The 25833-nt window shown below is 34.0% G+C and overlaps 1 protein-coding gene across 1 annotated transcript; it reads left to right on the top strand.

The window, feature by feature from the left end:
* The first annotated feature begins 7587 nt into the window (after nt 1-7587).
* Nucleotides 7588-8519, top strand: LOC111376283 (phylloplanin-like). The gene is made up of 2 exons (XM_022999234.1): nt 7588-7771; nt 7999-8519. The coding sequence occupies exons 1-2, from the start codon at nt 7615-7617 to the stop codon at nt 8292-8294; spliced, it is 453 nt and encodes a 150-aa protein (XP_022855002.1). The 5' UTR covers nt 7588-7614; the 3' UTR covers nt 8295-8519.
* The last annotated feature ends 17314 nt before the right edge of the window (nt 8520-25833 follow it).

The following is a 25833-nucleotide window of genomic DNA, read 5'->3' on the forward strand; positions in this document are numbered from 1 at the left end:
TAAATTGGAAAAAAAAAATGGGGTCCCCCCCCCCCCCCCCCCGAGTTGATGTGATAGAAAAAATGAATTTTGACAATTAATGGCTACCAAATGGGGTGTAAGTTGGGAATGTACAATGCTTATTGAAATTACGTTTTCGGGGATTACATTTCTCAACCACTTTTACACATCACGCTTGTTCAAGTGGCTTGTGATACAGTAGGGTTCGAACATGTGGTCCGGTTATGACCAACTCTTCCACATCGAGTGCATCTCCTCAGTCGAGTAGTGGACTCGTTTTAGCTCGCTTACGTTGCGTGGGTGGTCTACCTGGAGGACTACATACAACCGGTGGCAAAATAGGAGTACCTAGGATTTTATTTGGAACAACCCAGTCCACTTCCCGCGTAACGGGAGATATTACTTCTATATAGGCACCCCTCCAGTATTTTGATGTATAGTACGGAGAGCATAAATCGTATAATGACTTACTACTCAGGGTAGCAACACGAGTTGCATGAGCACATGACAACGATGTAGTTGAAACTCACGACAGGTGCACGTGTTGTCGGTGAAGTCCACTATCTCCGTATCGTTGGATATTCCAACCTCGGTCAAGTTGTCTATCAACTCATGGGCTCGAAGCCTAGTACTAGCTTCAAATGTTGTCTGTAACTTGTTCTCCATCCTCGATGACAATATACTACTGCATGAGGTTACATTGGTTCAATGTTCGTAAAACCACTTCTACATTGTTTTACGAATGCGCTCGATCAACCACGTGATTGGCAATGAACGGGCATGTCTCAGCATTGAGTTCAATGATTCTTCGTTGTTGTTTGTCATGATGTTGTACCAGTCGCCCACGAATAGTGCTCGTGACCAGAATAAAAAATCGGCTTGCTCTAAATACCCGTAACATCTTTCGCTAACCCTACAAATCTGTCCCATTAGTTGTTCGAACTCTTCAACCTGATAAGTTGTAGCAACTCGTTTGAACAGGAATATTGAACTTGTGTTAAAGTGCCGCTAGATTAGGTTCCTTTCCGTATGCCACGTACAACAACCATGATGAGACAAATGAAATAAGTGAATAATAACTCTTTCGATACTTCTTTTCCTGTTCGAAACAAATACAAGTTCATTTGAGTCGCCTATAAGATCTTTCAAGTTAGACATAAACCACATCCAAGATCTGTTTGTTTCGGAATCCACGATCCCCCATGCTAAGGGATAAATCTATTTGTTGGCATTTTGGACAGTTGCCAGTAAAAGTGTACCCTTATATGGACCTTTCAAGTGACTACCGTCAATGCAAACAATGGGTCTCAAGTACTGCATATAACCACAAATGCTTGCACCAAAAGTTAGGAAGAAGTAATGGAACCTATTGCGCGAATCAAGTTCGATGTGGGTTACCGTCCCCGGGTTATTCTCACCGAGGACATGATAGTATGAAGATAGTTTCTGAAAACTGTCCTCTGGAGTCTCATGCAGTATGTGTAAAGCAGCCACATTCTCCCTATGTTCCTTGCTGTAACTTATTTGGACACCGAGCTCACGTTCCATGTCACGTACAATAGTGCTTGAATCATACGATCGGTTCGGATTATCCAATTTCCTAAAATGTGCTTGACAATTACAGAACTCATCGCATGTCGATGTGCATTACTACGAAAATCGATGGAACAAGTGTGAACATTATTGAATTTACGAATCACAAAGATTGCAGACTGCTTCGCAGTAGAAACACGTAACATCCACTTGCAGCTGCTGTCGGCGCATACAATGGTTAACATCTTCATGCTTGACCTACTCACCCGAAATTGGAACTTGTCTTTCAAAGCAAGTGCACGGATTCTTAAGTACAACTGTTTCTTGCTGAAGAATATTTCATTTTCGGCAAGATCGGATGTATTCACAGTTCTCGTCAATTCATATCCATCCGAACCGTTGGAATGTGACGAAGACTGTTCGTCATCAACGTCAACAGAATTAGCATCCTCTAAACTAGGTGATGGGTTATCCAAGTTCTCATCTAATGGTACAGTCCCTTTATCATACTCATGTGTTTCAGGTGCATTATTGTTAGAGAGACTATGCATTCGATTCACCAAATCATGTTCAACGTTTTGCAGAACATCTACTGCGAAAAATTAAGGATCTTGGAAATTTGCATCCCTTGCCATGTCAACACTTGGGAGATCGGATTCCAAAACAGTAACGCAGATAGCAGTTTCCTTATGCACTGATATGTACCAATTTAAGTCTTCATTGTCGCGTATTTCGGGCAGAGGTATATTCAAGTTAGGGACTTTGAACTTCAATTCAATTTGAGCGCGAGGATCAACAATACCAAGTTTCTCCTTCAACCTTAACAAAAGTTCGGCTATGGTAATACTTCTTGGCATCAGAATGGAAGTAGTTTTGTCCCCTCTCCACTTCCTTTCGTCATCCACATGAATAAAATTTTCCCCATGCGACACGATAAATCTCAAATGATTACTCATACTTGAAATGTTGGGATCGCAATGGTACGAATTCAGAATCAATATGTTGGTATTTAATAGTATGAAAATCGCATTGCATAATACGTAAATCAATACAATAGTAAAAGGTCAAATCAAGGGTTTCCATCATTTTGAAGTGTCCTAATTGAAAGTCAAATTGTATAACCCGACAATTTGTAAATGTCGGGTTCGACATATCTAACGTCTAACCCGACAGTTTTAAATGTCAAACTCGACAATTGAACTGTCGACAATGTTGGGAAGCAGATGGGAGTGGGTTTCTCAAGCTTCTTCAACACATCATATTAAGTGTGGTCATTATTATTCAGGTAGAATGACAAAATGTAAATGACATCTGGGCCTTGTCATTAAAGAGATCTTAATGATGGTAATGGAAGAAATTACTCAAAGCCTTAATGGTGATAATGGCATTTTATGAAGGATTCCAAAACCAAACAAATGATGCATAATACTTTCAAAAATTTCAAAGAAATATGCCCATGTTTTAACATGTACGAATAAAAAGTTATAAAATAAAATATAAATAATTTATAATTGCTAACCTCTCAAAATAGATGAAGAATACAACCAAATGTCTTCTTGATCAATGAAAATGAAGAAGATGGAGAAAATGTAGGGTTTCTTAATTATGTTACGTTTTCAAAAAATTTTGGTGATTTTTTATGAACAAAAATTCATATTAATCAATAAAAAATATATTTCTCCATGTTTTCTATATAGAAACTAAATGATCACATCAAGTCAATGCTTTTCCTTCAAATCAAGCATTTAATGCTACTAGAAATGTGTTATTAAGGGTAATTCGGACTTTGCACCCCAAAAATGAAACAATGTTGCTCACAAAAAGTAAATATGACAAATTTTTTGGAACTTTCATTTTTTGTGTCATTTTTGTAAATTCCCCTAAAAATAAAATAGGATCGGGAAAATCCAAACTCTCCCATGGAATCTAGATGGAAGCCTAAAAATCTCACCTAATCTTTTGTGGCGCTTAGCCTAAAATATAAAAAAATCAATTAGGGGTTGGCTTGGTGCTCATTTGAGTTGGGATTTGCCATTAATCTTACCTAAAATACTTAGAGCCCATTTAGCATGACTTTTGAAAAGTTATAAGGAACTTTTGGAATTCAAAAGCTGCTTTTGTATTCATTCGTCTAATTTTATAAAAGTATTTTTGAAAGTTAGATGAACTTTTATAGGAAACTGGTCCAATGTGACTTCCTCTAAAAGCATTTCTGGAATAGGAAGTGATTTTAAAAAATTAGTTGTCAAACAAAAAATAAGATAGTTTCTTTAAAAAACTCTTCTATAGGAAGCAAAAACAAAAGTAAAAGTCATGCCAAACATGCCCTTAATATCTTGAAATCTAAAAAAGTATATCATTTAACTCATCAACCTGATTTTAAGAATTGTCTTACAAACCACGTACATTTTTTTTATTTGTTATTTTTCGACACAAGAATTGCGAATACTTTGTTTTTTATTTTTGAATGATTCATATTTGACCCGAAAAAATGTAGATTTACACTTCAAAACTATTTCTTCATTAATATTTTGCTAATCATTTTCATCTATTTGATTTTGAACAATAATTTTATTAATATTTTGCTCATCACAAGAAAATTCATATTTATGTTTTAAAATATTGTGTATTTGATACAAACAATCAATTCAAGTAATCGAAAGGAAAAAAAGTAACCAATATTCAATACTAATAATCAGTCAAATAAACACAGTTGGTTAGATATAAATTAAATTTTATATAATCAATTTAGACACGTGCTATATACACAAATAGAATAGGAGAAAATGCAAATTTGGGTCTAATTAATTAAAAATTTGATTGAAAAATGAAAATTTGTAGTAGATATGATAATCGCAGAGAAATTATGAACAAATTTTAAAAAATTAGAAGAGTTAAGATTTTGGTAAAAGGCTTGAAGGAGAGATTACGATAGAGCACTAAAAAAGAAGAAGAGAAAATTCAAATTTATTGTGATATTGTCTCTGTTTGGTAGGGATTAAAGCTCGATTTTTAGTATATTTCGATAAAATTTTAAAAGTTAATGAATCCAAAAAATATGTTATTAAAATTAATTATTAACTTTGATTTAGGTCATGTTTGATTGCACCCCAATTCCATGGAAAATGGAAATCAAATTCCATCTTTCTAATTTTTTGTTATTTAATTGACAAAATTTTCCCTAGAATTCAAATTCCACATTTCTTGCCGCATAAACCAATTTCTAGCTTTTCTTTGAACGGTGAGAATTCCAATTTCTGGATTACTGTAGCTTTTTTTTTTTTTTTTTTAAATTTTTTGTCAATGGAAACAAATTCTAAGAATTATTGTAAAAAAATATTTCACTTTTATTGACAATTTTCATGTAAAATAAAGTCAAACGAATATCAAAAGATAGATGGTTTTTTTTTTTTTTGGACAATGGAAACAAAATTTATTTCCCAATACCAGTAAATTCTATCCTTCTAATTGACAATTTTTATATAAAATAAAGTCAAACGAACACCAAAAAACACTTTTATTTCAACATTTTTCACGTGAAAAATTATACCATTCAAATACAATAATTTACAATTTACAGGAAAACAATTTATAGACAATTCAATTCCCCAGAATTCATTTTCTTTCCACCCAAATTTCATCTTTGCAATCAAACGAACCCTTCATTAAAATTTAGACCATGGCAGCATTGGTGGCACACATTGATCCTGGACTTGGTCTTGGAGATGCAATGAAATAAATTTTAGTCCAGCAATTGATTTAACAGGATTTGAACAATATGCGGTAGGATAATGCTTATGTTGTAGAATATATATGCCGGGATATTTTTGATATATCAAAGAAGAATGTGACAAAGCTAGGAGTTTTTTCAACTAATGGTATAATTAAATTTTCACGATCCCTTCAAATAGTGAGTCCGAAAGTATGCAAGAGCTAAATACACACTTCACTAAATATATGTTCACGATAAATATGACTAGGGTGTATATAGTGTAATTTTTAGGTTTTTCAAGTTTAGCTAGAGGTTAGACCGACCCTTCGAAAAGTCTTTTTTTTTTCTTTTGTTATTAATAAAATAGAACACTTATAGTGGGTTTTTTGAAAGAAAAAATCTTTCATATTATTTAATTTCTTGAAATTGATTCAAATAAAAGGTCTCCCAAATCCCAATAATTTTAATACGAGAATTAGTGCAAGCAATATAAACATCATCATTATGTTTTACATTATTTTGAATTTATTTCCACTGTAAGAGTGATAATTGAAGAAAAATACTTTTGAAATAATATAAAGATCGATAAAAAAAAAATAAAAAAATAACATCATTAGAATTAGGATAGAATAGTGGTTAATTAACATGCTTTACTGAAAATTTTAAAATTCTAAATTAACAAAAATAATCACAATTGTGTAGTCATTATTATTTATAAATTTCTCTAATTGTTTTTCATAATAATATTTTTTTGTCATCACATTAAAAAGAATTTTAAAATGCTAAAATTAACAAAAATAATCTCAATTGTGCAGTCATTATTATTTAGAAATTTCTCTAATTGTTTTTCATAATAATTTATTTTTGTCATCACATTAAAAATAATTAAGTAGTGTGGATTGAGAGGGTATGAACTGAAGAACATATTTTTCTAGTCACATTCTTTGATTTTTAGTTCGAGTAATACTATTTACAGTCAGCGATTGCAAAAATTATCTTTTGTGACAGCCTATTATTTGATGCGTTAACGTGTTATTTGAGACAACAGAATTACAAAAAAATAATTCCTCAAATAACAAGCTTCTACATGGATGACTACCCGCAATCGTCGACTTTGAGTATTATTACTCTTTTGGTCTACTTTAATTCCATGTCAACTTTAGTTGCATTTATGATATCAATTAGGGTAATATAGATAGTGCTTGTAGACGGACCCAGTGTAGAGGCATAGGTGGTGGCGTGGTCATGGACCGTACTCTAATATGGAAACTAAAACAAGGGACTCTTTAGGGGTTTAAACATGTGCTTGTAAAGAGGAATTCAGAGCATCTGGATTGAAATCGAATCTAATGCACCAGTAAATCTGGTCTCGTCAAATTATACGGGTCTATGATCCATGCAATACCAAGTTCAGGAAATACAAGACATTCTCAAACAGATGAAAACTTAACTATATTTTTAGAGAAGGGAATTCAGCTTTGGATTGGCTAGCTAGGGTGAATTTCACCTCTTATCATATGGTAATGGTCGATCCATCTGTAGTGTGATAAGGTTCCATATCTTAAATTTAAATAGCAGTGGAGGTATTCTATCAAGTTTGTGGGAAGGAAGTAGCTCTTCCATCTCGGATGCTTTCAAAATTTCTTCCCTCCCTCTTGATGTATTTTATAAAATAGGGTCGGGAAATCCTCACTCCCATGAAATCTAGGTGGAGGCTTGATATCCCACCTAATCTTTGTTGGTCCTTCGCCTAAAAAAAAATTAAATGGGGTTAGACTTAGTGCTCATTAATGCCGTGGTTAGGTATTTTGTGATGTTTAGGCATGTACATTCTCATTGACAACAATTTGTGTTTAAAATATGCTTTGTCGTCAATTTCTGTACACGTATCAATTTTAGTGACTAACTAAATATTATAAGATTTAATGATCAATGCAGACATCTAAAAGTTAAAAGACGATTTACTTGCATGCTTATAAGTTCCTGAACGAATAAGGTTTTTAACCCTTTGTGGAACTATGGTAAATTGAGAAATGATGAATAAGATTAGAGCTAACAGCTTACAAATGGATTGAACAGATGTATTTACATTTTGTTGTTGTCTGAATGCATTTGCAATGTCATTTGGTATTTTAGGGATTGAATTTGTAATTTGCAAATAATTTTTGAACAATTTTAATTGTGTAGGAAAGAAAAGTACTGTATCCTATAAGAGATCACCTACATCAACTCTCATATCAACGAACAACTTGTTTCCATTGACTTTAGTGCTTAAATGCATCAAAAGGTACTTCAAAATTTTTCCTATATAAGTGTGCACTGAGAGACCTTAATTTGCAAACCAATATTAGCAAAACTCCAATTTCAAAATGGCCACCAAAACTCATTTCTTGATTATTCTCTCCATTGCTATAATGGCTACCTCAATTGCAGATGCCCAAATTCTCAATGCCAGACTAAATGTCACTGGGATTGTGAATTGTACTGTCAATAGCACTGTTGGTGGCGCAGCACCACCTTTCCCCAGTAAGTTTCTATTTTACAATGAGCTCAAAAATATTTAGTACGTGCATGTCTCTTTAATTTGTTGAAGTTCTCAAGTGGCCTGAAAATAAGAAGCAACAAAGAGACCTTCGCCTCCCAATCAAAATATTATTAGTTCTTTGACAAAGATTCTGACTTTTTTCCTTCCCGTTTTTACACATGCACTTATGTATACTGCATCGTCATTAACCTAAATACATTTTTAACAGATGCTACGGTTGAGTCGCAATGCCCTTCTGGGAATAACATTGCCAATGCAACTACTAATTCAAATGGACAATTTAGTATCAGCGTGAATGTTGCTCCAACAGTTCTCAATAGCTTACAGACTTGCCGAATAGTTGTTTTAACACCTCTTGCAAACTGCAATGCTTCCCTGCCGCATGTGGGACATCTAGTGTCGGACGCTTTACGTATTAATGAATTATCCGTTTCCGGGACTAACGTTACCGTGGGTTTGAGTGTTGTTGGTTTAGACCTCGACGTTGGGATCATTACTGGTTAGTTCATCGGATGGTTAACTGAACAACAGCCTGCCTTGAAATAAATCGTAAATGTTCTGATTCTGATATAGACAGTATGTGGTAGAAACCATGATTTCCTACAGAGAAAACGGTTTCTGTTCATCCACTAAATAAATCCGAAAGTTTCATGTACAATATTGTGGCAATAAATTTCAACAGCTGTTGTTCTATTCAGTTAAATGAAACATATATATTTAAGTATGATCAAATCTTCTCAGAAACTTCTTTTTTACACTACTTGACTTGTTATTTTCTAATTTTTACTCGCACTGTAGTAGACGGATGTCATCGCCAAAGTAATACGTAGCTGAGAATATGATAAGCATACTTGCATCCTAAACAACTGAAGCAAGCAACATTAGGCAATAGACAGATGAATAAGCCCCGTTCGTAGTTTATGCAATTTTGTTAAATAGTTTCGGATTTATTTAGTAATGTTTCAATGTCCTATAGTTACACATCGTCTTTGACTTATCAACTTTACGTTTTACCCCGTAGAACTCAAATTATTAGATTTGGGCATAATTTCTATTAGAGGCTTTTCTCAGCAATTTAATTTATGACTTTCCTAGTACTAGGGGTGTAAGCGGTCCAATTTTAATGATTTTTGACATATTTTCAAGTCAAACCGTTTAAACCGGTTTGAGAATCAAACAATTTTGAACGATTTGAAAATAACTTAAACCTAAACCTAACGGTTGATCCGATTTCAAACCGTCGATTTCGCCATATATTTTTTTGCATATAATTTTATATCATTAATTCATTGAATTTAATATATATTTATATCTCACTAGCAGTAAATTTAAAACAAACTAAGCCCCTGTTTGAACCAAATTTTTGGGAAAAAAAAAATGAAAATTTGGATTGTTATCCCACAAGTCCAGCCGTTTTTCTTGACTTGCTGTTTCATGTGTGGAACTCAGCCTCCTCTCCAACGATTAATTTTCTCATTATGATGATATGGAAAATATGGCTCAAATAGGGGCTAAATATATCTACTATAAATTTAAATACAACTAAATCACAGTGAAATCACAATAAACTAAAATATAGTTTTTTTGGCTAATGACGATATAATAACGTTACAATACAAGTTTACTAAACTAGATATAAAACCCAAAAAATATAATGATTTCTAACAAGACCTCGTGATAATCACATTTAAAAAAAAGATACTGATTAGACAAAGAGAATAACTGACTACAATAATAAAGTAATTATTTATAATATCTAAACATAACAATTGCACAAGTTTATATTTGTATGATGTTACAAAAGGCATTTAATTTCACATTCTTATCTTAGTTTGCTCTCAAAAAATTATTGATCTGAAACTTTATTCGTAGCAAATATTAACACCGAAGGTCTAGGATCTCTTTGTCTCCGATTTGGTATAATAGATTCCAATTCAACTTTGAAAAAGTGTGAAAAATCTGAAAAGAACTGTGTGATACTGGTGGCTCAAGACTGTGTTTGGTGTCGGTTGGAGTTCATCTAAATTTTAAAGAGGAAAGGAGCTTTTGGTAAATTATGTTAGTCTTGAGATTACTAAATATGAATCAGGATTATTGGATGATGATGATGATAATAATATTAATAATATATCTGTATTAGAAAATTAGAAATTGACAAAAATATCCACAAATGACAAAATTATTGAATTTTACATATTTGGATGAATTTTCAAAAAATTTCATTTTTTTTCATTTTTATATATTTTTTCGTTGGTCCGGTTTGATTTTAAATCGTAATTAGAATTCTCAAACCTAAATCAAACCGTTTTCGTTCAAAACCATTTCATTGACGGGGTCAAAGTGGCACCAAACCGACGATTTCTAAAATACGATTTTGGTTTGATTTTTCAATTTGACGATTTTTGTTTATAGCCCTACCTTGTATAGCATAGAATCTAGGATTGAATTCCTAATTACTTTCCATGTATTGCTTTGTAACATCCTATAAATTAAGGCAATACACACGAGAAGATTCATTCGGCTAAAGTGGCATTTTCACCCTTCTAATCATTTTCTCCAGCTCCGGTTTTCTTTAACAGATTCTCTGTGATCATATCATCACGTAAATGATTCGGTTGGCGCAAATACTGAATTCAGATTATAAACTTCTTTCAGGTAAGCAAAAAAAAAAAAAAAAAAAAAAATTGAATAAGGGCCCGACCTAGACCAAAAAAGCCTAAAAAGTATTACGATGATTAAAAAAAGTTAAGAATATAAGCGTGATAATGAATAAAGTTTAATGTTAATTAAAATTAGATTTATTTATAAAAAAATGTAGTATGAAATTACTCATTATGTTCTTTTCTATAGAAGGAAAAAAAATAATACATTAAACTACGTTCTTTGATTACTTTAAAAACATGTTAAAAATTAACGAGATAGCTAACAAAATTACATCAAATACAAAGCAGAGACATACATTTCGGTTATTAGTACCTAAAGCTTCCAAGCTGCTTTTAGCATTATTTCTTCAAGTCAAATGTTTTCGTAATGTCTTTCAGTAAATAATATAAAATAATTTCTTGCATGGAGAATTGATAGAGTTGTAAATACGAGTTTGGACAATTAAACAAAAGAATTTTTCAACGGCATTTTTTCGCAGCTGTTGTAAGTATTTTATTCCCTACTAACTTATTTCATAGATTACTATATTTACGTAACTATTGAAAGAAAATAGAGAAACAAAGTGATTTTGAGTAGGTCTCTTGGATACCTTACTCAATGAAGAATTTCTATATTTATAGAGTTATACATTAACAGTTTTCAGCTTTTCAAGGTTGTAAAACAAAATAGTATAACTGTCTAACAAATTAAAGATAAACATTCATACATTTGAAATATTTCAAAAAGATTGTTTCTATCTTAATGCATATTCAATTAACACCCCCCTACAAACTGATGGGCAGCAAGCAGATCATTAGTTTGTGCCTTAAAAACTTGAACCGTAATGCCGTATGGCCCTTCGTGAATATTTCAGCAATTTGATTTGCTGTTGAAATATGACATACTCGAACATCCTTGTTCACGACTTTTTCTCTAACAAAATGATAATCTACTTCGATATGTTTGGTTCGAGCATGAAATACATGATTAGAGGCCAAAGCAATAGCACCTATGTTGTCATATAAAATCACTGGACATTTGGGAAGTGTAATTCCCAATTCTTGAAGTGTCATACGTGTCCAATAAAGTTCAGTAGTTGCCAAAGCCAGTGATCTATACTCAGCTTCTGTACTTGAACGTGACACAACATTATGCTTTTTAGCACTCCAAGAAACCAAATTTTTGCCTAGAAATATTTTATAACCACTGCTGCTTGTTCACGAAATAATTCTTTCGATTTAAAACTACCGCAAGTGTACGGATCGTGACAAGTAATAAAGTGAATTTTTAAAAATCCGAATATCGTCCCACAGAGATTGAGTAATTCAATTCTATATAATCTAGCCTTAACCGAGTCTAATTGAGTGAAAATATGGTCCAAATGCAAAAAGCCCTAATTTCAATTAAAAATCCTAATTTCTTAATTAGGAACCCTAATCTCGAAAATTCTCTAATTAAATGATTCAAACACTCAAGTAAATGAAATTATGCAAATTCAAAAGCTAATTTATGGAAATGAATCAAAATAAAGTCACTAGGATCACGAATCCCCAATTGAAGCTATAAAAACCATAATTTCATAAAATCAATGACCCGATGAAAATTTGCCAATTCAATGTTCCTAAATCTATCCAACATATTCTCTCGATATATATTAGACCTATTCTTGCACACCACCAGCCTATATCTCTATGGATGATGCAAATATACAAGAATGCATGTGATTTTGTGAATAATTAGAGAATTGCATAAAGCATAAGGATATATCTCTATCCCCTATTGGACCTTATGTTGATTTACACCTTATCGAACCTATTCCACTTCTCTCGAATGTAAGAAATAAGTCATCAACAGTCACACAATTATTGGCCACTAATTGCGGAAGAAAATCAATGCAAATAAACCAATCAAATTGTCCAAACGAATCTTTATATTAAAATCATGAAATATGGAATTAAAATAATAAAAAATGGTTCATCGATCACCTAGTGAATTTAAAACCTAGCCTAGAATATTCATAATTATAGAATAAAAAACGAAATTAATAAATTGAAAGAATAGCACCCGTATGAAAATTTCTTGAAATTTTGAATAAAGCCTTGAAAACCCGCTTGAATTCTCATGGAATCGACTTCAAAATCGTGTTTCTTACCTCCAAAAGTTGCAATTTTCTTCTCCCTGGACGTTCTCTCCTATTTCTGATGAATTTTGACTTTTAAATCATGTCCTCACAGAGCCCCGAAAAAGTTTCAATCAAAAACGCAAGTTCATAATTTTTTTTTGTTTTTTATAGCTATGCAGCCGCATGGTGTTAAACCATTCGACCGCATGGTTCAAGTGAAATGGCCCGTGGAATCCCTGCAATCTTCTGTGCGGCCGCAAGGTTGTAACTTTCAACTTTGCTGTTTTAGTCCCTGAATTTTGTTTTCTCTTTTCTTGATCTCTTTTCTTTCTTTCTTTCTTTTGTTCCATCATCAAATATTGACTCTTAATTGACGTTTGGGTCAATCAATTCCTTGATCACTTGCTCGACTCATCTTTTGATTAATTACAATTTAGTCCTTCATTTTTCACTTTTCTTCAATTCAGTCCAATATTACTTCTTTCTTCCTCCGATCTTCTTGTATCGTCCTCAAGCTCATACTTGGCATATTTTCATTCTCGTTCTGCACTTTAGCTCAATTTTTCAATATTTGCACCTTTGATCCTCGAACTATCGCTTTGTTCCGTTTTGGTCATTTTTCGGCTCTTTTCTTTTGAATTCCATCTTTTCCATAGAAATACCTACATTGCATGAATTTAACGACATTAAGTCACAATTCAACTACTTTGTCCATGTTTAAGTCATGTTTGTGAGCTAAATAAGTGTGTAAAAACACACTTATCACTGCTCCGTCGATCATCAAGATTTCCTGCCCAGGCAGAGTCGTAGTATGCATTTAAATCAATGCCCGAAGGTGTGTAATACAGGCCATAATTAACCTCACCTTTCAAATAGCGAAAAACTCTTTTAAGAGCAATCCAGTGTCCTCATCTCGGGTTATGCAGAAATTGGCATAGTTGGTTGACAATATATGAGATATCAGGTCGGAAGATAGACCAATACTGAAGAGCCCCCACGATCATCCTGTATTGACTTGGATCAGTACGTAGATTACCATCCTGATTTGATAATTTTTTACCAACCACTGTTGTAGAGGATAAAGTCTTTGCTCTAGCCATATCTATTTTATATAAAAGATCAAATATATACTTGCTTTGACGCAAGTGAAGTCTGTAAGAATTCCGGCATGCTTGCACTCCTAAGAAGTAGCTCAAGTTGCCAAGATCTTTAAGCTGAAATTGAGTGCCAAGCCTCTCGATGAATTGAGTAATGGCCAGTAAATTTGATACTGTTACAATTATGTTATCCATGTAAACAATAACAATAATATGCATGTGACCTTGGCCATAAATAAACAATGATGAATCAACTCAAGATTCAAGAAAACCAAACTCAATTAATTGTTGGGAGAGCCTACGAAACCATGCCTTTAGAGCTTGTTTAAGACTATTAAGAGACTTATATAACCTGCAAACAAAATCAAGTTGAGAGTGATCAATAAATCCTTTTGGCTGCTTCATGAAAACCTCTTCATCCAATATGCCATGTAAAAATGCATTAGAGACATCCAATTGACGAATTGGCCAATGAAAATTCACTACTAGGGCTAGAATTAATTGAATAGTCGAAGGTTTGATCACTGGTGAAAACGTCTCATGATAATCAACTCCATCAAGTTGATCAAATTCTTTGGCAACCAAACATGCCTTATATCTCTCAATAGTGCCATCTTGCTTTCTTTTAATCTTATAGACCCTATTGTTTCAAACTACTGGCTTATTAAGTGGTCTCGGACATAAGGACCAAGTACCATTAGCCACTAATGTATCAAAGTCACGTCCCATAGCATCCCGCCATTCAGAGACAAACACGGCTTGAGCAAAAGCCTCTCTTTTGCAACGTTTAAGCAACGTTGTCGTAGGTCAAATTTTTTATTTTCTTTGTAGAGTAATTCACATATATCAACCACAAAACATAATAGAAAATAATTATATCAAATAACTTCAATAATTATTATTAATTAAACTCTAAAATGTAACAATATTTGGACAAAATCCAGTTCCAAAATTCTAAAACACTTAGAAATCCAATACATTTCCCAAAAAAAAAAAGTGTGTAAAATGACCCTATCAGCCTCAAATGTAGGATAAGCAACCAAAAACTCGGCGAGAGAAATTGGATAGTAGTATCCTCATAATAGCTTTTTCCACTTCATGTTACTCCCGGTTAACATAGAAAATACACGTTCTCATGTAAAATAAAATCATTCATATTCTGAGACCATTTGCTTCCCTATCATAAGATTTTCGGTCTTTAAGCAGGAATGTAGAATCATTGAAGCCCCAGCAGACACGCCATTATTTAGATAGAGCTCAAATAATTTCGAGTACTTAATGGCAATGTTGAGCTCAAGCTCATCTAGATTGCAGTAAACAATGCTCTTCCACTCTTTAGATTTTCCTACTAAACAAATTACACTTAACAGGGCAGTAAAAGTTACAGAATCTGGAGGGAAACCCTTCTTCGATATCTCATCACTCAACTGCAATGCAGCTATAAGCATTCCATGTAAACAAAGGCAGCCAATAATTACATTATATGCAGCTGACATAGGATCCTAACCATCTGACATCATCTTTCCAAAAACCTCTAGAAGCATAGGCCCGTGCATATCAGATTCATTATGTCTGTTCAAGATGGTGCTATATGCATTTTTTGAAAACCCATTAACCAAATAATGAAATGTAACATCATTGGGATTACATTTGCTCAAAAGCATCTTTTCAAAAAAAGAGGTTGTTTGGCAAGTTTTCCCTCTTTGCAAAAACCTCCTATTAGTACAGTATAAGTCACAATATTAGGCATTGCACCCTTCATTTTCATTTCTCTAAAGATCTTTTCGGCTCCAACAGAATATCTGTTGCGACAAAACCCATCAATGAGAGAGGTATAAGTGACCACATTTGGAGTAGAATTCTGTTTTACCATAAGGCTAAAAAATTTTAATGCACCATACAGACCATGTTGCTTAATTTTACAATATAACTCCGGACCATGTTCTCAATATCATGCACAATAATTTCAGGTTGACCCTCTATGATAAACCAGCAATAAACCAATCAGGTTGTGTGATAAAGAGAAGTGTGACAGAAAATATTAAACACAAAAAGTAGGGGATGCAAAACTGACCAACAGCTACTTTTGTAAGTCCAGAAAGATCGATCAGGGTCAAATTCACAACTACAACAGTTTGAAATGCACAAATTTCTCACTGCACTCAAAATATAAACAAGGGATTACGGTTACATCACATTCGTTAGAACTTCATTCAACTCATATGGTAAAAGGCAACCAGAAATGGACAACAGAACTTTGGTCGTTATCTGTGTACAAAACTTAGTAAGCCAAAGAGTAAATCAAATAGAATAACTAATAAGAACAAAAAGTTGGTAGTAATTTACATACTGCTTTCTATACATTATCCTCCACTACTGTAAACATCTGAAGCTGGCAGTAACAAATCAATCAACCGAAGTGTGTGTGAGTGACATAGTCAACACATCATAACAAGATTTCTAAATGCGCATAGTCTCCATTCATAAGGTCCACTCAAAGTACCTCTAAATTTGTTCACTGCCGTTCTCCGTGCACTTTCCTCTACTTCTATTAACCCAACATTGGGCACAACTATGTAAATATGTACAGTTCCACTAGAATGTACAGGTCCAAGTTGCCAGTTCTTATCAATGAAATGGAACCTCTTCTAACATCTAATTTTTGGAAGGTAAATATCCAAGTTAATACATTTAAGATTCCAAGTAAATATAGAATCTATAGAAGTACGACATTTTCCAACTAAATCGACATTTTTTGTCTTGATTTGAAGAGTAGGGTCCCATAAAAGCCTTAAAACAATACTTCAGTGACTGAAGATAATTAACACATTATCAAAGCCTACCATAAAATGGAAAAAATAAAAAAAGGATAATGAAATAGCTACCTTGGCTTCCTCCTTAATTGGTACAGCTTCAGCAGGAGCAGCTTGCCCTCCAATTCTCACTCCAACAGCCTTCCGAGGAAAGCTATACCATTAAGCATAAAGCAGCAAATAAACAAAACAAATATTAAAATAAACAAAAAGTGAGCTATACTCGAAGATAAATAATTATAGACACCCAAAAATGGCTTCTTTTGGGCTTTTGCAGAAGAAAAAAATTAGGGGAAAAATACGATTCTATTTGGCTTTTAATGCAGGACAAACATGGTAATAATGATTACACTCGTAAGCTTCTTCAATACACAATGATGAATTATAACTTTAGTTCCTAAATTAATCGACCCCCAAACTACCAAATCGTAAGAAGGAACCAGATTCGCTTTAACAACACTTGCTTTGCTCTTGAGAGGTCGAATAATAAGTTCATAACTTTTCTCCTAATAACCTAGTCCTACATCCTAAAGAACCAATAAATACCAACAAAAAGTTGAAATTGTAATGGAATAAATTACCTGGCTGCGAGCTTCAAGGAAACACTTTCATACCACTGACTGGCATTAGTGTACAGATCATCGCTCGGCTTTTCCAAAACAGCTGCATACACCTTAGTATCATCCTTCGTCAATTGATCCCTACAATTTGCATGATTAAACAAAAAATAAAAAATTGTGCAATATACTCTCGTTAAATAATCCTATGACTTAATAAAAACAATAATTAGTTGGTAACTTGTTGAATTCTACAATTCAAACAATGTATTAGACTCCATAAAAGGAGAAGAACAAAATACACTTCATAAAAGGAGGAAAATAACACTTTATCAAAGGAGGAAGATGATTCTCCATGAAAGGAAGAAGATAAACCTCCATAAAAGGAGGGATTGGAATACAACAATCCAATAATTTCTTAATGCATACAATGACTCTATTTATAGAGAAAATGGTAGAGTAATTAACTAGCTTTCTAACTAATCAACAAACTAACCTAACTAATACAACTACTAACTAACATTGATAGCTGTAATTTGGAAGATGTTGGAAGCTGCTAGAATCCGTTGCTCTATTCTAACACACACCCCTCAAGATGGATAATGGAGATCAACAATAATCCATCTTGAAGATTAAAGAAAACGTTTAACAAGGGGCCAAGAGATTTTGCAAGAAAATTATTCTCGGAAAGGTTGTCGTCACCGGAAGCTTCATCAAGTGTAGTCTCTTTGACCACATCGGAAATAACTTCTGAAGACCTGGATTTGATATCTCCATTTGTGTCTTCCTTTTTCACTTCAGCAGGTTTACCTTCCCATACTAGCGTCTGCTTCTGAAACTGCTGTTGCTTGGCTTTCTAGAATTAACTTCTCCTGGATTCTCTTCTGACGATCCTCATAGAACTCATATACTAAAGGTCGAAATGGCGAATTGATGCTGATGAAGTCATCTAATGTTAAAATCTTCAAACATGAAACTTCCAAATTGAAAGAAAAATCTTGATTTCATAGTGCAATATGCTGAAAAAATGAAGGCAACAGTAGGAAGCAATTCTGCTCTGATACCATGTTGAATTTTACAATTCAAACAATGTATTAAACTCCATAAAAGGAGAAGAACAAAATACACTCCATAAAGGAGGAAAATAACAATTTATCAAAGGAGGAAGATGACTCTCCATGAAAGGAGGAAGATAAACTTCCATGAAAGGAGGGATTGCAATACAACAATCCATTAATTTCTTAATGCATACAATGACTCTATTTATAGAGAAAATGGTAGAGTAATTAACTAGCTTTCTAACAAATCAACCAACTAACCTAACTAATACAACTACTAACTAACATTGATAGTTGTAATTTAGAAGAAGTTGGAAGCTGCTAGAATCCGTTGCTCTATTCTAACATAACTCTAAAAATGAAACACTTTACACAAACTCCCACCACATAAAAACAATTAGGCAGCAATAACTGTGACGACTCAAGTACAAGAGTTTCAACGAATCCTGGTGATGTTAGAGAGTCGAATGAGAGAAAGCATGAAATTAAGAGAGGAATTACCGACGACCCTTGACCGTGGAAAATCAACAATCGGCGTTGGGCAATATCGATGATTTAGTGAGAAACTAAGAGAAGCCGCACCGTGGGACTGTGGGCATGATAGAGACATGGAAGATAGGTAAGGGATGTTGAGTCTCGTGAGTGAGTTGGCTTTTGATTGAATTTAGAGTTTTTTTCTTTAAGCTAAGCGGGTCGGGCCATTTTGATGTTTTCGCAACATTTATTGAACATTGCAAAAAGTTCAAAAAATTTTCCTTTTTGCAACGTTCAATAAACGTTGCAGAAAATAACCTTTTGCAATGTTCGTTGGCTATTGCAAAAAGTAATATTTTTACAACGTTTATTGAATGTTGCGAAAAGTTTCATTTTTCGCAACGTTTATTGAACTTTTTGCAAAGATCAACGAACGGTGCAAAAGGTGAGTTTTAGTAACGTTCATTAAACGTCGTTATAAAATTAACATTTCGCAACGTTTAATTTCGCAACATTTAATAAACGTTGCAAAAACAAAAACTTTTCGCAACATTTAATAAACATTGTGAAAAGCAACATTAGCAACATCTATTTACAAAATGTTGCCAAAACTCAATTTTGTTAATTAATGACAACATTCGTTTATTAAAATGTTGCGATAGATCCCTTTAGCAACACTTAACTACAAAATGTTGCCTTACATGTATTGTAAATGATGATTTTTGGTGTAGTGATACACTGTCATTTTCATAGGTATAATCTTCTTCACCTACTAATTCTCATGCCAGAGGAGTCACAGGGTAGAAAACCCTGCTACTTCTTTATAGCTTTTTGTAGTCAGAAACACCATTAATGGTGGGGGAGAGACAATGAATTTCAACTTGTATGTTTTGAAACAAACCCATGACGCTTATATAAAAACTTTGTTGGTTTTATGTCGATAAATGCGGTTTAACAAATGCAATCCAGATCATTGTTGCTATTTTAAGAAACTTGATTCTTCTTACTTCTCTTAATATACATAGATGATATGCTTGTTGCACGTTCATTAGCATGAACGAGATCTCAAAACTCAAAAAGCAATTGCCCTAAGAGTTCCCAATGAAGGATTTCGGGACTGCTAATGACAAGCATATTTTTTATACTTAATTAGCCCTTAAATCTGATTTTGTTGAGTAATTTTATTGGTTATTGGAAGGCCCAAAACTGACCTACACGGAATGGAGGAGAATTCGGCCTCAGTGCTTAATATTGTTAATTAATTTCTTTTCATTCTTCCTTTTTTTTGTTATCAATTTGGAAACATGGAATATTTGGGACACTAAGGGTCTGTTCTCTTCGTATTTCAATTTTGTAGTTTTTAGTTTTGAGTTTTGAATTCATTGAGTTTTGTGTTTTGAGTGCATGTTTTGAAATTATTGAAAATACGTTCTCTTTGTCATTCTGAGAAACTGTTTAATTTCCAAAACATAAAATTGAAAAACGCAATTATTTTGAAATTTTGAGAATTTTTTTAATAATATTTTATTTAAGAAATGTGATTATTCAATACAATTTAATAGTTTGATGTAAATGTAGCAATAAATAATATATAAATTTTGAAATTGGTAAATCTTAAAATATTTTTTGGCAACACAGTTCACTAGATACTATTATAAGTTTACGTGCCATGGTAAGCAGACACTAAACAAAATATAAAGTACATCCAAACTATCATGTACGACGTCTTGAGTAGTCATTCAACATTTGTGTAGCAATTTGATCCCTGACTTGTCCCATTTGAGCTATTTTATTAGCATCAAAATGTATTACTTCTTGATCTTGACTTGACTTCGACATGTCTTGAAACACCATATTCTCCTCTGAATACTCTACAAACAACGTATCTAAAGTGTTCTCCTGACATATAAAGTTGTTTATTGTACAACATGCAGTAGAAATTTGTCTTTACCTACTAAGTGGATAATTCGTAATCAACTTCAAAATAGGAAATCTTGCCTTTAAAACTCCAATGCAACGTTCAATAATGTTACAGCATGAGGAGTGTCTATAATTGAATAATTCTTCCTTCCCACATAGCCTTCCTCGTTCAACATAGTCACGCAGATGATATTTATGACCTGGAAAGGGGCAAGAAATCATGGCGTGTTTGGATATCCAGAATTAACAAGGTAAAATTGATCTGCAAAAAAATAAAAAAAAATAAAAAGCTTATACAGTGTGACACTATAAATATATTCGCAATAATTATTTGATGTATACGAATGTACCTCCTCGTGGCATTGGAAAGTAGTTCGAGCTTCTTGTGATTGCATCAACGAATACTCACGAATCATTAGGAGTAGCTTCTCAACCACAATACACAAATGTGAATTTCATATCAAAATCACATGTCAACATTACATTTTATGTTACATTAGTTTTCCTTCCTCGAAACATGTTTGTCTCGATGCAGGAGCCCAAGCTGCAATATGTATTCCATCTATTGCGCCTATACAATCCTTAAAGAAAGGATATTTGTGCAAAATCCGCTCATGCACAATGTCTTGATTTGTCAGACGGTTTATCTCAATGTCAAATGAGATAACAACCCTAACAACTCGTTTAAACTATTTGTGTATCGTGTTGTTGGAATGCTGGAACCTATCACCGATAACAATGTATCGTGTAGTGTGCCCTACAATCATCATAAACACAGCCACACCCTCCTCGTCGCTCACTTTTTTCCCATCTTTCAGTAACCCTTTCTCTTTCAAAATATCACATAAATTCATGAAAACGTGTTTCTGCATACGGAAAGTATGATAGCATACGTCCAGATGTCCATTCAAAATTTCTAGGATGTACATTTTCCCTGTAAGCAATGATGTTCTACCAATGATACTTCCTTTGTTGGCAACAACGTAATTAAGCACCATTAACTCTCCAAAATTTGCGTCAAAATTATTCATATATAACAACTCATCATCACTCGATTCTTCATCAATGGACTCATCGGCATGCACATTATCATCCACATTAGATTCACTAGCCATACTGTGAACAAAATATAACCAAATTAATTATCATAAGTCATATCAACCACCATTAATTCAATAAAACAAGCAATCAAGCATTAAAAAAGTGAGGACAAATCAACATCAGTTCTCCAAGCAACAACATTACAATGTTTGTAAATGAAAACAGTCCAACATCACCACAAAATGGGGAAAAAAGTACTTCAAGCCTTGAGTTTAATATAGTACTTCAACATAACAACAATCACATATTAAAACAACAGTCACATCAAAGTAGTTACAAGATAGGTCATCTCCTTGCTTCTGGCATCTTCACAAATGACACCCTGAAATCGGGATCCTTGAAAGCCTTTATTGCTTTCATGTAAACCTCATTGGACACCCTTTCCATATTATTTAAAATGTCCAAGCAAGTAACATTTGAATAAGGATCTGGACTAGTAACTTCATTATCTGATTGACAACTACCTTTTCCTTGGATCTTTGCAAGCTTCTCTTTTAGGTAAAGTGTTCTAAGTTCAGTTTCTTCATTCCTCAAACTAACTGTAGATGACCTCTGTGCCATAGAGGCCTCTTTTACTGACCTTAGGTTCCTTACGTCATCCTTCACCTGATGTACCAATTTCGTTACGTCGACGAGTAATTGAAACCACATCGACTTCATCATCATTTTCCACAGTCACATGTACTCCTCTATTCAAAAAATCATCTTCTAGATGCCTTTCTTCCTCTTATGTGTTTGGAAGCTGGGTGCCTAATCCTCCAGTAGCTGTAGTCTCGCTGAATATCTCCCTAAGAGTGTGGTAGTGCTTACATCCTTCCCTCTTGAACAACTTGTGATCCGACTTGTTAATCTAACGTTGAAAAAAGAAACCATATTGTTAGCATGTTGAAGAAAACAATATAAAATTGATAAGATAAAAAGTAAGGACGAACATATTCTTTCATAAATATATGAACCGTATAAAAGTGTTGCCAAACTTCCTCTACAGCGTTAACTTTGTTGGTATTTGGATCCCATGTAATACCCATATGTCCCAAAAGTTCAGAGAACATGCAATGAATCTTAGGCAAGCGGTTCCACTTTCCTGTTAATCTATCTATGCCGTAATTCATGTTTGTTAAAGCTATCATGGTTTCATTGATCCTGCTCCATTCGTCTCTTGTGAATGTAGAACATTGCAATGCATTTGATTTAACTTTCTCGTAAAGAATTTCAATAAAAGAGTGTTCATTCTCGTCCGACCATGACATTGGTTCCTTATTCCAAACTCTATGACCACCCATGTTGACGCTATATTCATATACATCAAATTATCATCAAATATATAAGACCTTCCGTAGGCGACTTGAGGACATATTAATATATTTAATTATAGTCACACACCACCAAATGCTCAAAAGTATATCTAACACATGTACCCATAATTATAATGATCAACACACCGCCAAACATCATTTTAACTTACAAATTCAAGAATCTTTGCAATAAAGTTACTACCAGCAGATACCAACTTGGAAAAGTAATAAGGAGTTACTAGCAGATACCAAGTTGGTGTTAAATCCAAGTCTGAAAAGATGCGGGAAAAGCTGTAGGTTAAGTTGGCTTAATTATCTGAGGCCTAATATAAAACGCGGTGAATTTTCTGATGAGGAAGTGATGCGAACTCCGTAGCAATGGAAATTACAAAACCCACAACGAGATTGATGCGGAACCCAAGAACGCCAATACTAACCTGATTTTAGATCTTGAACCCCAAGAATTGAACCAAGAAACCCTAGATTAGCGAAGAACCTAAAACCCCTTTATTACAATTAAAAGAACCCACAATTCGATTGTTTAGAATGCCACAAGAAATTGAATCTTGATAAGTTCCAAGATTATTCAAGAAGAACAAGAAATTGAAAAAACAAATTCTCTCTATAATATTATTCAAGCAAAAGTCAAAAGTCCTTACAATAAAAAGTATTCTCCTATTTATACTAATGAGTAAAAACGTCCAAAACCCATCAAATTATGGTAATAATTTGATTTCATAAGAATTCTATCGAAACTAGGAAATTCGGCCAAAATTGGAAAATTCGCCAAATTTTTGGCTTGTGCGGCCGCATGGTGTATTTCCATGCGGTCGCATGATTCAACAAGAAATATCATATTGATTTTCGGTATGCCACTGTATGGCCGCATGGTGTTTTGCCTGTGTGGACCGAACATGAAAGTTGCTCCATTTTGAGTCCCGAACATGGTTCCATCAATGGTTTCTTGAACGAGCAATTTCATCGCTTGTTTCACTTACTTTGCCCTTGATGGCGTCATTGGTCCGCCATCGACTGTCAACGGGTCTCGTCTCGCACTTGCCTTCGTCGGGCTCGACTCCTGGATCATATCATCCCCTCCCTCTTCAAAAGGATTTGTCCTTGAATCTGAACCTGTATCAAACAGAAAGAGATCAGATACATTAAAAGTAGCTGAAACATTATACTCACTAGGTAAATCCACTTTGTATGCACTGTCATTGATCCTCTCGATGATTTGAAACGGTCCATCGCCTCATGGTTGCAATTTTGACATCCTCTGTTCTGGAAAACGCTAAATGCACCCAGACCCAATCTCCAGGCTCAAATGTAACGCGTCTTCTTCCTTTATTTGCTTTTGATGCAATCAGCTTTTCTTTCTCTTCGATCTGCGTCCTGACCTTTTCATGGAGTGTTTTCACCATCTCGGCGTTTCGTTTCCCATCCAAGCTACCTCGTTCATGCACAGGCAAAGGCATTAAATCCATAGGTGTTAGTGGATTAAAACCATAAACAATTTCAAAAGGAGAAAACGAAGTAGTAGAATGTATAGCTCGATTATATGCAAACTCTATAAACGGTAAACACTCTTCTCATGATTTCAGATTTTTATTGATCACTGTCCTAAGTAGTTGCGTCATAGTTCGATTAACTACCTCAGTTTATTCATCTGTTTGTTAGTGACAAGTTGTAGAAAATAATAACTTAGTTCCTAACTTACTCCACAGAACACGCCAAAAATGACTCAAAAACTTCACGCCCCTATCAGACACTATACTTTTAGGTACTCCATGTAACGTACTATTTTTCTAAAGAATAAGTCTGCAATATTAGTAGCATCGTCAATTTTATGACATGGTATGAAGTGCGACATCTTACTAAACCTATCGACCACTACAAATATTGAATCCTGACCCCTTTTTGTCCTAGGCAAACCTAACACAAAGCCCATAAATATGTCTAACCAAGGTTCACTAGATACAGACAAAGGAGTATACAAACCATGGGGTTGAACCTTAGACTTAGCATTTTTACAAGTTATGCACTTTCCACATATTTGTTCTACGTCATGTCGCATTTTAGGCCAATAAAAATGTTCCCTTAACATGTCTAAATACTAGAAAAATCACAATCAGATTAATACATGCCCTTAATATGTTCGAAACCAAGTAATTTAGTACTTAATGAATTTAAAAGCACGTACCTTCGAGACAACACATCAGCAACTATATTTTCGTTACCTTGTTTATACTTGATGACGTAGGGAAATGTCTCGATAAATTCCATCCATCTCGCATGTCTTTTGTTCAACTTACCTTGACCTCGCAAATGCTTTAAAGATTCATGATCGGTGTGTATCACGAATTCCTTTGGCCATAAGTAGTGCTGTCAAGTCTCCAATGCTCGAACTAGTGAATACAGCTCCTTGTCATATGTCGGATAATTCAATGCTGCCCCACTCAAGTTTTCGCTAAAGTAAGCAATAGGTCTCATTTCCGACATTAACACTGCTCCTATACCTATTCCTGATGCATCACACTCAATTTCGAATATTTTATCAAAATTTGGTATTGTCAAAACAGGTGCTTTACATAGCTTATCCTTAATTGTGTTAAATGCAATTTCTTGAGATTCTCCCCAATGGAAACCTACACTCTTCTTTACTATTTTAGTCAACGGTGTGGTGATGGTGCTTAAATCTCTTACAAATCCCTTATAAAAACTAGTCAATCCATGAAAACTCCTAACTTCAGTTATAGTATTAGGTGTTGGCCATTCTTTTATAACTTTTATCTTTTCTTCATCGACTTCCACCCCGTTAGCACTAACCAAAAATCCTAGGAAAACAACTCTATCCATGCAAAATGTGCACTTTTTGAAATTAGCACACAGTTGTTCCTTCCGCCACACAACAAGCACACAATTTAAATGTTCTAAATGCTTATCTAGGTTTTTGTTATAGATTA

Source organism: Olea europaea, chromosome 2 (genome assembly GCF_002742605.1).
Source record: "Olea europaea var. sylvestris chromosome 2, O_europaea_v1, whole genome shotgun sequence".
NCBI classification, from domain to species: Eukaryota; Viridiplantae; Streptophyta; class Magnoliopsida; order Lamiales; family Oleaceae; genus Olea; species Olea europaea.